We start from the raw sequence: 12,446 nt of genomic DNA on the forward strand, positions 1-12,446 counted from the left end.
AGAAACAGCCCCGGAAGGATCCGCCCGAAGTGTCACCACAGGGCTGCTTGGGAGAGGGGAGTGTACTACTGTGATTTTTCTTGTCCACATCTCTAGTTCCCCGTAGTACGTATCAACTGCTTCCGTAATAATGGACGATTAGACTTAAAAGGCAAGAAATCCCTGGCCGTCCCCCTGCGCAGCCTCCCTGCCTTGCCAGAGGCCTCTGAAGCAGGCCCTGGGGGTCTCAGGGGCCAGAACCCTCCTGTGAGTGCACAGCACGGTGCACTACTGCACAGGCGGCCCCGCTCGGAGCCACCTGTGCGCATGCGTCACAGGCTGGAAAGGTCGGGGGGCGGGGCGGGGGTCTCCTGGCTCAACGCCTTCATGTCGCTGGCACTGAAATGGGGCCAGGCAAATAGCTGAGGGCAGCTCCAGGGCGGCACAGAAATAGCCTGCAGAAAGGAAAACAGGCGTGAGTGGGTGGAGAGGCGTGAAGGGGCAGGAGCTCTGCTTTAAGTATTTAAAGGCTGCCACGTAGCGCGGAGACCCACGTGAGTCCCTGCGCAGAAGAGTGGTGATGACGTGACGTGCAGGTAGTGTGCGAGGGTCTGGCCCGGGATAAGAAGGTGAAGCTTGAGGGGGCACTGGCTGAGGCTCTGGGGTTCTGGGACGGCAGGATTCAGCCTGAGCTGGGCAGCTTCTGCCTCCTGCCTGCAGCTGATGCCCCCAGAGGAAGGGGCTGCTCACCGGCCCCAGATGCTAGGCACTAGCCAAGCAGAGGGGCTTGGCTGATCCTTGAGGGAGCCCAAGGATCTCGGTGGGAGAGCAAAAGCCCCTAGCAAGGCCCCGCAGAGGGGAGGGCGGGCCCTAAGGGGAAGCCGAGGCTTCTTGAGTGACACCTGCCCCACTCTGACTTACTGCTCCCGGAGCCTCCTAGGCACTCATGGACAGATGGTGATCTCCCACCTCCCACCTGCCAGGTAACAGAGAGGCACGGGCCGACCAGGCCATCACCTGGCTTTTCTCCTGTTCTAAGATGCCAGGCCTGCTGCGGACACTGTGGCACAGGGGGCTAAGCCGCCACTCGGGACACCTGCAGCCCAGCCTGGAGTGCTCTTCTGGGCCCCAGCCTCTCAGCTTCCAGCTCCTTGCTGATGCACCTGAGAGGTGGCAGGTGACAGCCCAAGTGCCTGGACCCTGGACACCCACGTGGAGATCTGGGATCCTGGCTTTGTCCTGGCCGGGTCCTGGCTGTGCAAGCATTTGGGGAACAAACCAGTAGATGGAAGATCTCTCTCTGTCTCTCTCTGTTGCTCTGCCTTTGGCGTAGATGAAAATAAACAAACTTTAAATATATCTGTATGTATATATATATATACACACACATATACATACACACACACACACACACACACACACAGTCCTGACCCATCTGTCCTGGGAACAAGATCTCGGCCAGCGCCCACCTGAGGTCTAAGGCCCAAAGCTTTCTGTGCAGGGCCCTAGGTCTTAGGCAGCCATGGAAGCTGCTCAGGGCTCGTGTCCCCAGAAGAGAACTGTGCCCATATCAGAGCGCGCAGTGCCCTCCCTGTCCTTCCCTAAGGCACAGTCACCAGTCCCAGCGCTGATGGCAGGAAGAGGGCACGCGGTTATTGGGCTTTTGTCCACCCACCCGTAGTACCGGCTTTCTGAGTCCAGCCCTGCTAACAAGAGGCACCGGTGCCGCCTTCCCCCAGATGGGCCTCAGCACAAAAAACCACTCCGCTCACTACCATCGCTAAGTTTGGCTCTGGCAGGCCTTCGGCAGCCACCACAGCCAGCTGCCAGCCAGGCCTGCCCATCAGAGCTCCAACGGGAGGTGACCGGGCACTGGGCTCAGAGTCCAGCCTGGCCGCAAGCAGGATGTTCTAAGCAGGGTGGGTGCATCCAAGGGGCCAAGGCTGCGGCGCGCCCCCGCTGGGCCCCTCTCCACCTGGGCCAGGCCCAGCGGGGGCGCACAGACCCGGCGTGTGGTCTCCGCAGCACGGGGTGGCGACCTGAAGCCAGCTTCTGACAGCTGCTTTCCCCCCAAACACCAAGTGGGTCTGCAGTCCGCTCGCGGGCACCCGCACTGCCGGGGAGGAGAGGCGGGCAGGCAGCCACCTGGGCGTGACGCGTGGCGCTCCCGTCACGGGGCTAAGGGTGGAAGCCGGGGTCCGACTACGCAGGGGCACCGCGGGCTCCAGGTGTTCAGCTGCCGCGGAGGGAAGGGTCGGCACAGGAGGGATTTGTCCCGCGAAGAAAGCCACGGCCTGGGGCCCGGGGAGCGGCCGCGGGAGGGGGCACGGGAGGGTGCCGAGGCCCGGCCGGGCCGCCGCCGCCGCCACCACCACCTTACCTCTTCTCCCTGGCCGAAGCGCAGGCCGAGCGCCGCGACGCGCTCCACGCGCAGGAAGCCGTCGGGGTCGCGGCCGCACACCTCGAACACCTGGCGCAGGCGGCGCACGGAGCGCAGCAGAGCCGCGGGGGCGCCCGCCCAGCCCGCGCCGCCCGCCATCCGCGCCGGCCCCGCAGTCAGCCCGAGCCCCGCGCCGCGCGCCGCCGCCGCCGCCGCAGCCCGCCCCGCGCCGCCGCCAGCGCCATGGCCGTGGCCATCGCCGCGCGCCTGGGTGTGCGGCGCGCAGCCTCCGCCCGGCAGCAGCAGCCGATCCGTGTCAGCTGCGGCGCCGCAGCCCCGCCGCTCCCGGCGGGCGGGGGAAGGGGGGGGAAGGGGAGGGGAGGGGAGGGGAGAGGTGGGGGCCGCGGTGCACGCGGGCGCGGGGAGGCGGTGGCGGCGGCGGGGACGCTGCAGACAAAAGGAGCCGCGCGCCCTCCCGAGCGCGGCAGCCCTCGCCGGGCAGGCGAAGGAGCGCGCCGCGAACGGCCGCCTCCTTCGCGGACTCAGTTTCCCCAGCTCGCTTCCTCAGCTGGAAAACCGGGAGGGTAGCCGCCCCGCCGCCCCCGGGCGCAGCAGGTGCCGGGAACTCCCTAGCAGCCCGAAAACGCCCCCCACCCCCCTCCCATGAAGAATTCAGTGGTGAGGCGGGGACCCCGGGGCCCCCAGTACCGCGGGCCCCCACCCTGTGGCCAACCCATGCTCGCTGCCCGCGCCCCTGGATGGCGTTTAGCGTTTCCCAAGGCGGCACCGGGGTTTGGCGCTCACTTCTGAGGCGGCTGGGACCCAGAAGGGTTCCTCTGCTTGGGGGAGGCACGGCCCGGATTCACAGCCGGGTCAGGGTGGAGCTGGGTGGCTCTGGGGGTGCCGGGCCTCCATGGCCCTGGTCTTGCAGGCTTAAGGACCCATGGGTTTGTTTTAAAAAATGTATCAGTCCCTATCAATGTTAGGTTATGCCGCAGTCTTGGATTTAACCGACTCTACCCTAAAAACACGGATCTCTAGATGCCGCAGAGAGATTGAAGATGTACCCAAGAAAAGATGGTTCTTCAGAACCCCTATTCCGGCCAGGGGAAGACTGGCAGGAGAATCCGAGGCCTGATCATTGTAAATCCCATTTTCTTGTAGAATTGGTTTTCTCCTGGAGACAGACCCTTGGCGCCTCGGGCCTGCCTTGAGTGTCCTGGCTGTGACAGTGCCCTGGCTGCTGTCCTGTCTCCTCCTGCCCTCGGGTGCTCCTGTCAGACTCATCTCCCTCAAACTCTTCTCTGGAGAGAAAACCTCTGGGCTCTCGGGACCTGCAGACACGGCCCCGCCCTGGCCGGCTGTTTTCTTCTGCCACCTGCCACTGTGGTCTCCAGGCGCCTCATCTCCTCCAGGGCTGGTAAGCATGCCATCTGCACATGTGTTCAGAGACCCAGCCCACTGAGCGGACTCCCGGTCTGTCCTCACGTACAGGTGCCTGGGAGGAACGCAGATCCCATTTGCAGAGTGCTGCATGGTCACCTGCAGGAGTTTGTCTCAATTTGGGATTCGCCTTTGATTGGCTGTGAGCCCCATCCTTGGTTTCACATTTTGCTGCCAATCTGTAAACCAACACTGGAACCTTTGAAGGAAGTTCTTTTAATGAAAGCATCATCTTTGATAGGAAGAAAGTCATTCCTGCATTTTTAAAATGTGTCGTTTCGGGGCATTGTAGTGCAATGGGTTAAGCCGCTACCTTTGAGGCTGGCATTCCATATCAGACTGCCTGTTCCTGTCTCGGCTGCTGTGCCTCTGGTCCAGCTCCCTGCTGATATGCCTGGGAAGGCAGTGGAGGGTGGCCCAACTGCTTGGGCTCCTGCCACCCACGTGGGAGGCCAGGGTGGGGTTCTTGGCTTCAGCCTGGTCCAGACCTCACTGTTGCGGCCACTTGGGGAGTAAACTGCTGGATGGAAGATCTCTCTCTCTCTCTCTCTTGGCCTCCCACCTCCTCCCCACGCTCTCTCTAAAGCTTGGATTCTTGCCAGCCAGGTCTCAAAACAGGGCTCGCTGTGGGTGTCAACTTCCTTCCAGTTTGGGATTCCAGGGTGCTATGTACAAAAGCCATCTTTAGGGTTTTCTTTTTATTTTTTTTAAAGATTTATTTATTTATTTGAAAGACAGAGACAGAGAAAGAGAGAGAAGTCTTCCATCTGCTGGTTCACGCCCCAAATGGCTGCAATAGCTGGAGTTGGGCTGATCCAAAGCCAGGAGCCTGGAGCTTCTTCCAGGTCTCCCACATGGGTCCTGAAGTCCTGGGCCATCTTCCATTGCTTTCCCAGGCCATAGCAGACAGCTGGATCGGAAGAGGAGCAGCTGGGACTTGAACCAGCACCTATATGGGATGCTGGGCACTGCAGATGGTGGCTTTACCTGCTACGCCACAGCGCTGCCCCCGTCTTTAGGGTTTTGTGTGACCACGTCCTCAGAGATTTTCTCTTCCCACTTAACTTTGTTGTAGAAGTCTGAGCTTCAGCCGACTCTTTTATACCCAGGGCTGGCCAGCTGGGTCTACCAGGGGTTTTTGGTTTGGGCTTTGTTTCCTTCTGTTTTGAGGGGAAAGGCTTAGGTGACTGAACATTGTGGAGCCAGTAATTAACCTCCTGGCTGTTGGTACAGAGGGTCCCCGTGTCCCCCTGAGACGTGGCACTGACCATGAGGCGGGAGGGATGCGCTAGCTTGTGAGGGTGACGGCTGGACAAGCAGGAGGCATCTGGGGATACTCGGGCTTCTGACTTGGTTTACCCTGAACAAGTCCCAGAATCCTCTGGGCACGAGAGCTGTTGGAAGGGGGAAGAAAATGAGAGCGGTTTGCTCTTCATGCTAGCAGTGGCTTCAAGGCGGCTGTCTGGGGACCCAGCAGAAAATGTGTGGGTTGTGGCCGTAGCAGAAGTGATGGCATGTGACTTTCCAGGCTTGGTCCGTTGGAAGGCTCACTCTTGGGACGCCGCCACCATGCTGTGAGGGAGCCCAAGCAGCGCACGGAGAAGTCGTGTGTAAATGCCCTGCTGAGGTCCCACGCTTTGAGGGACCCCAGCTCCTCGCCTTCAAGTCAGCTCTAGGGTGAATCTTCCCGGCCGAGGCGGGAGGCGTGTGCGGCAGCGACAGCTCTGCCACGTCACATGCCTTTTTACAGTTTCTGACTTAGAGAACCCACGGGCATGGTGAAATGTACCCCAAAGTCTGGGCAGGTCTGTGATGCAGCCACAGGAACCAGAGCAGGGAGCTACTTCTCCAAGACGGACAAAAGGGAGTGTGGGTGATGGCTGAGGGCTCCAGGGAGAGACTGGTGTTACGGTAGCTGGATTCTCTGAGCATCCCGAATCACCTACGCCTATCAGTTTGGTCTGGAAATGGGAACAGGAAAAAACAAGGGCAATTTGTGAGCCCCCCTGACCACAACCTCTTGACTTCAGAGATCTGGACTGGGGCTTCAGTCTCAGCGGTAGCTCTCCTGAGAGCCAGCCGGGGAGGAGTGGCTTCCTTCCTGCCTCCGTGAGCCCAGGGAGTCCCATTGGAAGACATCGGCTGTACTAACTGCATCTGCTACATTCACAGTAGAGTCAGAGGCTTGCCCGGTTCATTCCTTACTGCCGAGAAATAAAACCTTGCCAAATAACATACAGCTTGGGTGATGTGGTTATTCTTGCTGGAATATTCTAAGTAGCTAATACAGTGAGAGAAAAGAAATGGCTTCCTCCCATTCCTGTGCTGCTGATCTGGCATTGCTGTCCACGCCTCTCTCAGGGCGCTTCCTAGGCAGGAAGGACTGGGGGCACTGCAGGATGCTATCGGATGTGGGGTGCGGCAAAAGTCCACGCCCTCTTTCTCTGCTAACCTCCTGCCCCAAGTTGAGTGTCCTGAAGTTACCCTCTCCAAGATAAGATGGGGGCCTCCTGGCTCCCGCAGGATGTCATGTTACCCTCTCGCCACTAGAGGGTGTGAGAGGACATTGCTTAAATGTGCTTGAGGAGCCTTCAGAGTGGGCTGCCTGGGAGAGAGAGGAGGATGCTTACTTAATGAGTTAGAAATCAAAGCCAGTATGGACGGACTTTCCTGGATTTCCACTGGAGTCAGGATGGTTTACGGGAGCAGGCAACAAGGCCTCAGGGGCCCAGAGGATGAGGCTGGCCATGCCACCTACTGCTCTGGCCTTCCCCATGTACCTCTAAGGACAGGCAGCAACTCCGAGCTCCCTCAGTGGGAGAGTGAGCCTTGCCCGTGTCTGTAATGTCTGAGCTAGTGTTGGCAATACGGGGCAGTGGGCGTGGGGAGGTTGGCACGGAGCTCAGCAGGGCCCCCAAACCCCATGGCTGCCTTACTGAGCGAGGGGCATTGGCTGCTTACTTCCAAGATGTTGAAGACAGAAGGATACTAGGCAGTGACCTTGTCTACGTTCCTGGAGAAAATCAGGCCCAGATGGGTATCCTGGGGGCCCAAGGCCATCACTGTTGTTTTTGGTCATTTGATCAACATTTGTGGATTAGACCATTTAGGGGAAAGAGAGGAATATAAAAATACAACATTTTAGAATGTCAAATGAAATCCCTTAAAATGTGTGTTTGAAAAGAGCATGCGGCACTTTGTAAACACTTCTAGGGGCCGGTGTTGTGGCCCAGCAGCTAGGGCTGCTGCTTGGGTCACCCACGGCTGTATTTGAGCACCAGTTCGAGGGCCGGCTGCTCCTCTTCCAATCCAGTTCCCTGCTAATGCGCCTGGGAAGGCAGAGGAAGATGGCCCAAGTGCTTGGGCCCCTGCACCCATAGGAAATACCGAGATAGAGTTTCTGACTCTTGGCGTCAGCCTGGCCCCGGTCTTGGCTGCTGTGGCCATTTGGGGGCATAAACCAGTGAATGAACAATCTTTCTCTATCCCTGTTTCTCTGCCTTTCAAGTAAATAAATGCATAAACAAACAAATCGATCTTAAGTCACTTCTAGCACCACCTCAAACATTTAAGAATTCCAGTTTGCCAGTTCAGACAAATCATTCTCCACCAGTGGCACTGTGCCGGGTGAGTCTGATGGGTAACACTGCTGGTCTGGGTTGGCAGTGAAGGCCCCTTTTCTGGTTGTTTCCAATAGCATCGGGACACCTGATGGCTTCATCCAGCTGGCTGAATGCTTAAATCCCACGGGAAATGGGCAGCTGGGAGCCAAGTGTTGGTTTCCATATTTCCCACACATTAATTACCTATGTGATTGATTTTGCTTGCTTTAAAAGCCAACATATGTTAGGAGATCTGAGCAGAGCCCCTCTGAAGGTTCCCACTTTTTTTTTTAAGATTTATTTATTTATTTGAAAGTCAGAGTTATAGAGAGGCAGAGAGAGAGAGAGAGAGAGAGAGAGAGAGAGAGAGATGTCTTCCATCTGCTGGTTCACTCCCCAAATGGCCGCAATGGCTGGAGCTGGGCCGATCCAAAGCCAGGAGCCAAGAGCTTCCTCCAAGTCCCCCACATGGATGCAGGGGCCCAAGGACCTGGACCATTTCTACTGCTTTCCTAGGCCAAAGTAGAGAGCTGGATCAGAAGTGGAGCAGCTGGCACTCAAAGTGGTGCCCATATGGGATGCCAGCACTGCAGGTGGCGTCTTTACCCACTACACCACAGTGCCAGCCCAGGTCCCCACATTGTGGCCTTAGAGATGCTTGCCTGGAGTGTGGAATGACGGGAAGCAGGGAGTGACTGAGCAGTAATGAGTGAGCTCATTGACTTCCCCTCTGATTGCATTATGTTTTCTAACTGCAGTGCAGGCTGCAAATCTGACCCATCTGTCACTTACTGATTCAGGTGCTGCCCTCTTAGCGTAAAGCTGTGGCTGAATTGTCTGTGAGTCAAGACAGACCCTGGTAACTCCTCCAACAGACATCACCCAAGAACTGGGGGACAGAAAAGGCAGGATCCCAGGTCTCATGGGGACAGGACGAGGGCGGGGGTAGACAGGGAAGGTGATGCATTTGGATGGGGCTGTGATCAAGATATAAGGTTTTGTTTTGCTTTTTTTTTTTTTTAAGATTGATTGATTGATTTGAAAGGCATAGTTATGGAGAGAGACAGAGACAAAGATCTTCCCCATGCTGGTTCACACCCAAAATGGCTGGGCTGGTCTGAAGCCAGGAGCCAGGAGTTTCATCTGAATGAGATGTCTAAGGAGTAGGAGGAACTTGCAAAGGTCAGCTAGTCCATCCCCCTGCCTCGGGGCTGAGCCCCACCTCAATCATCTCAAGTGCTATCTTGGGTGCAGTTATTCTTAGCTGGCCTCTCTGACAGCAGGAAAGACTCAGAGAAGCAGCCTCCCAACTGAGGCTTTGGGATCACAAGCCACACCAGGAGGGGCCCTACTTGGTGGAGACGAGAGCTGGGAAGAGACAGAAAGGCAAGGGGGCCCCAAGCCTGCAGCTTGGCGGGAGGCAACTCAGGGGGGCAGTCCCCTCTCCCTGGGAGACCAGGAGGTGAATGGAGAAGCCCCCCTCCAGGAGGAGCGAGCGCACTGCAGGTGGTGCACTGAGGGCCTGGGTGTCAAGGGGCAGAAGTGTCTTCCCGGACTCCAGCAGAGTCCACCCGTGAGCCAGCTGCTTTTGGGCCGGGGTCTCCTACAGTGTGCAGAGGACTTAGGAAAGGCACCCTCCATGTCCCGCGTCTGCCCCTCCCATGCCTGCCGATGGCTGTGGGAGTTGGAGGCTGCAGCCCCTCAAGGAGGGCTTTCCTTCCAGGACCTGCTTTTTCCAGGGCGTTTCTCAGTAGCTGGGGCCTGACACAGGCTGCACTGGGAGCAGAGCCCGGGGATTATGATCTCATGGGAAGAGAGGAAGAAATGATTTGTGTGTGTTGAATGGCCCTGCTGTGAGCATTTGGAGCCGGACTGGTACTGGGGCAAAATCGGGGTGAATCTGAATCTTGTTTTCAGGTAGGGGGAGGGAAGCGAAGGCACTTCCTGGGGAAGTTTCTTGAACAATGCGACTATTCCTTTCTGACCTGCTCAACCTGGTGCTCTGTAAGAAAGGGGTCTGTGTGTGTGTGTGTGTGAGAGAGAGAGAGAGAGAGAGAGAGAGACTGACTAAATAGAAACTCGTGAACCATCTTAGGAGGCTAATGCTTGTTCCCAAATCCCCCCTGCACAGGGATGGATTTGCCCCTTGTTTGTTTGTCTTCTAACAACCTGTGTTTCCTAAATGCAGTACAGAAAGTGGCTCAGTGGAGTCACCCCTGAGTGTCACGACCTCTCCATGGCTCCCCTATCCCTACCATGGTTCCTCTGAGCGCTACCCAGAGAACAGGATGAGGGAGCCGCCTTCTGACCTGAGCAGGGTAGGAGACAGAGGGTCGGCAGCAGGCTAAAGCACACGGCCTAGGAACGTGGAAGTGGAGACATGGCCAGCACAGGATTTGGAGGACACGAAGCGGCAATGACCACATCCCTGGGATTGTGCTGTGAGCTGCGGACATCACAGAGAAGGGGATGCTGTCTCCGACCACATGGATGACCTCGTGCCTAGTTGCAGAGACAGGTGCACCTGCTGTAGTGATGGTCGTGGTGAGTGTTCAGTTTTCTTCTCTGGGAGCCTGATGGTTTGCACTGTGAAAACCTCCAAGGTGGACATTTCCAAAGCTCTGGGATGCCCCTAGCCAATGGTGCCCTCAGCTGGGTGCTCACAGAGAGCTGACCCTTGTTGCCTTTGCTGCTCTGGACGGGTCCTTGGCTTTGCCACTCGGTTTCTCTGTGACTGTGAAAGTCGCTCTCCCTCTTTGGGTTCAGTTTCTTCCTTTGTGTCAGATGGAGCAATATGCAGTTTCTGTTTTCCACATGACCGAGTGTTAGCCATTTCATACAGCGGAAGTCCCTAACATCTGACTGCTCGAATCACCCCTGCTTCCCCGTTTCTACTGCCCCCAACAAGGTGAGTCACCACTCCCAGTCACTTCTCCACCAGTGCACCTGCCTGAGGGCTTTGAGGCAAGTCCCGCTGCCCGGCTAGTGGCTGATTCTGCTTCCTGGATCTCAGACGGCCTTGTCATTTCCCTCCCTGCTGCAGAAGTCCCATTCTTCAACGCCAGCTGCCTGCTTTCTGCCTTCGGGTACCTTCTCTGGCTTCTTCATGCAGAAATAACTGCTCCTTCGTTCATGCTCCAGGAGCCCTCCTCACATCCATAGTAACCCTGTGTCTTACCGCGAAGGTAAACGTGCCCACGGTAGACTGTTTAGAGGCAGAGAAAGTATAAGGAAGGGGAAGAATTACGTGCAATCTCCCGTTACCAGTGCCAACAGTTGCTCCATTTTCCTCTAGTTTTTTAATGCACATATTGAGTGTGTGCTTGCTTGCTTGTTTCTTTGCTAAACTGCAGGTTTAGAGCAGCCTGCAGTTTTTAGTTCCTCTGTCCACAGCCTTTGTCGTCACTTTTCCATATCTCCCACCAAAGGACAGGGTGTATTTCTTTCTCCTTCACGTTGGGTTTGTCCACGTGACTACTTTTGCCCAGTGGGTTTTCATTGTTTGCTCTGTCAGTGTATAATAACATTGTCATTCACGCAAGCGGATGATGGTGACCTGTTGTTCTAGTTGACTCACAAGTTGAAAGTACCTAGGGGCCGGCGCTGTGGTGTGGCGGGTAAAGCCACAGCCTGCAGTGCCGGCATCCCATATGGGTGCTGCTTGGAGTCCCAGCTGCTCCACTTCCTATCCAGCTCACTGTTAATTTGTCTGGGAAAGCAGTGGAGGAGGGCCCAAGCGCTTGGGCCCCTGCACCCACGTGGGAGACACAGAAGGCTCCTGGCTTCATTCTGGCCCAGCCCTGACTGCTGTGGCCATTTAGGTAGTGAACCAGCAGATGGAGGATCTCCCTCTGTGTGTCTCCTCCTCTCTCTGTAATCTGTTTTTCAAATAAAATAAGTAAGTCTTTTTTTGTTTTGTTTTGTTTTGTTTTGAGTATGTAGTAGATACAGAGTGGATCATCTTCATCCCTTTTCTGTTGGAATCACTGGCAAGGAGAAGATTTTTTTTTTTTTTTTTTTTTTTTTTTTTTTGACAGGCAGAGTGGATAATGAGAGAGAGAGACAGAGAAAAAGGTCTTCCTTTTGCCGTTGGTTCACCCTCCAATGGCCGCCACGGCCAGCACGCTGCGGCCGGCGCACCGCGCTGATCCGATGGCAGGAGCCAGGTGCTTCCCCTGGTCTCCCATGGGGTGCAGGGCCCAAGCACTTGGGCCATCCTCCACTGCCTTCCCGGGCCACAGCAGAGAGCTGGCCTGGAAGAGGGGCTACTGGGACAGAATCCGGCCCCCCGACCGGGACTAGAACCCGGTGTGCTGGCGCCGCTAGGCAGAGGATTAGCCTAGTGAGCCGCGGCGCCGGCCAAGGAGAAGATCTTTAATAGGATATCAGCTTAGTTATTAGTACTCACGATCTTTGCTGCTGTAAGAAATTAACCCTAGGGGCTGGCGTTGTGGCACAGTGGATTAAGATGCTGTGCCAGCATCCCATATGGGCTCTAGTTCGAGTTCTGGTTGCACCACTTCCAATCCAGCTCCCTGCTAATGTGCCTGGGAAAACAGCAGAGGATGGCCTAAGTCCTTGAGGCCCCTGCACCTAAGTGGGAAACCCGGATGGAGTTCCTGGCTCCTAGCTTTGGCCTCACCCAGCCCAGCTCAGCTGGGGGAGGGATCTGTTTGCTGTGTCACTCAGGAGGCTGTTGGCAGGATTCAATTCCTCACCGGCAGATGGTTGGAGCTGTGTTCCAGAGGGCAGTTGCTAATGCGGCAGCCTCTGTAAGAGCAAACAAGCAAGAGGGCAAAAGAAGGCTCCATCCGGGTCTCCCGTGTGAGTGGCAGGGCCCCAAACACTTGAGCCGTCTTCCGCTGCCTTCCCTGCATTGGCAGGGAGCTGGATCAGAAGTGGAGCAGCCAGGACTCCAGCTGGCACTCATTTGGGATGCCGACGTCACAGGCTGTGGCTTAACCCAGTGTGCCACAGTGCTCACCCCCAATCTGGACTGTTTGGACATGCAGCAGCAGTTCCACAGTGTCAGGTTTTTTTTT

General features: G+C 56.6%; 1 protein-coding gene across 1 annotated transcript in view; it reads right to left on the bottom strand.

The window, feature by feature from the left end:
- The window catches only part of RAB11FIP4 (RAB11 family interacting protein 4), a 108,818-nt gene extending 106,116 nt beyond the window's left edge, over nucleotides 1-2,702 (bottom strand). The window contains exon 1 of the mRNA XM_008271054.5: nucleotides 2,360-2,702. Within this exon, the coding sequence (XP_008269276.3) occupies nucleotides 2,360-2,518 (159 nt within the window). The 5' untranslated portion in view covers nucleotides 2,519-2,702. The remainder of the gene's footprint in view (nucleotides 1-2,359) is intronic.
- Nucleotides 2,703-12,446: the final 9,744 nt, after the last annotated feature.

The sequence above is a fragment of the Oryctolagus cuniculus genome, chromosome 17 (assembly GCF_051225735.1).
Source record: "Oryctolagus cuniculus isolate XC-2025 breed Fujian yellow rabbit chromosome 17, ASM5122573v1, whole genome shotgun sequence".
NCBI classification, from domain to species: Eukaryota; Metazoa; Chordata; class Mammalia; order Lagomorpha; family Leporidae; genus Oryctolagus; species Oryctolagus cuniculus.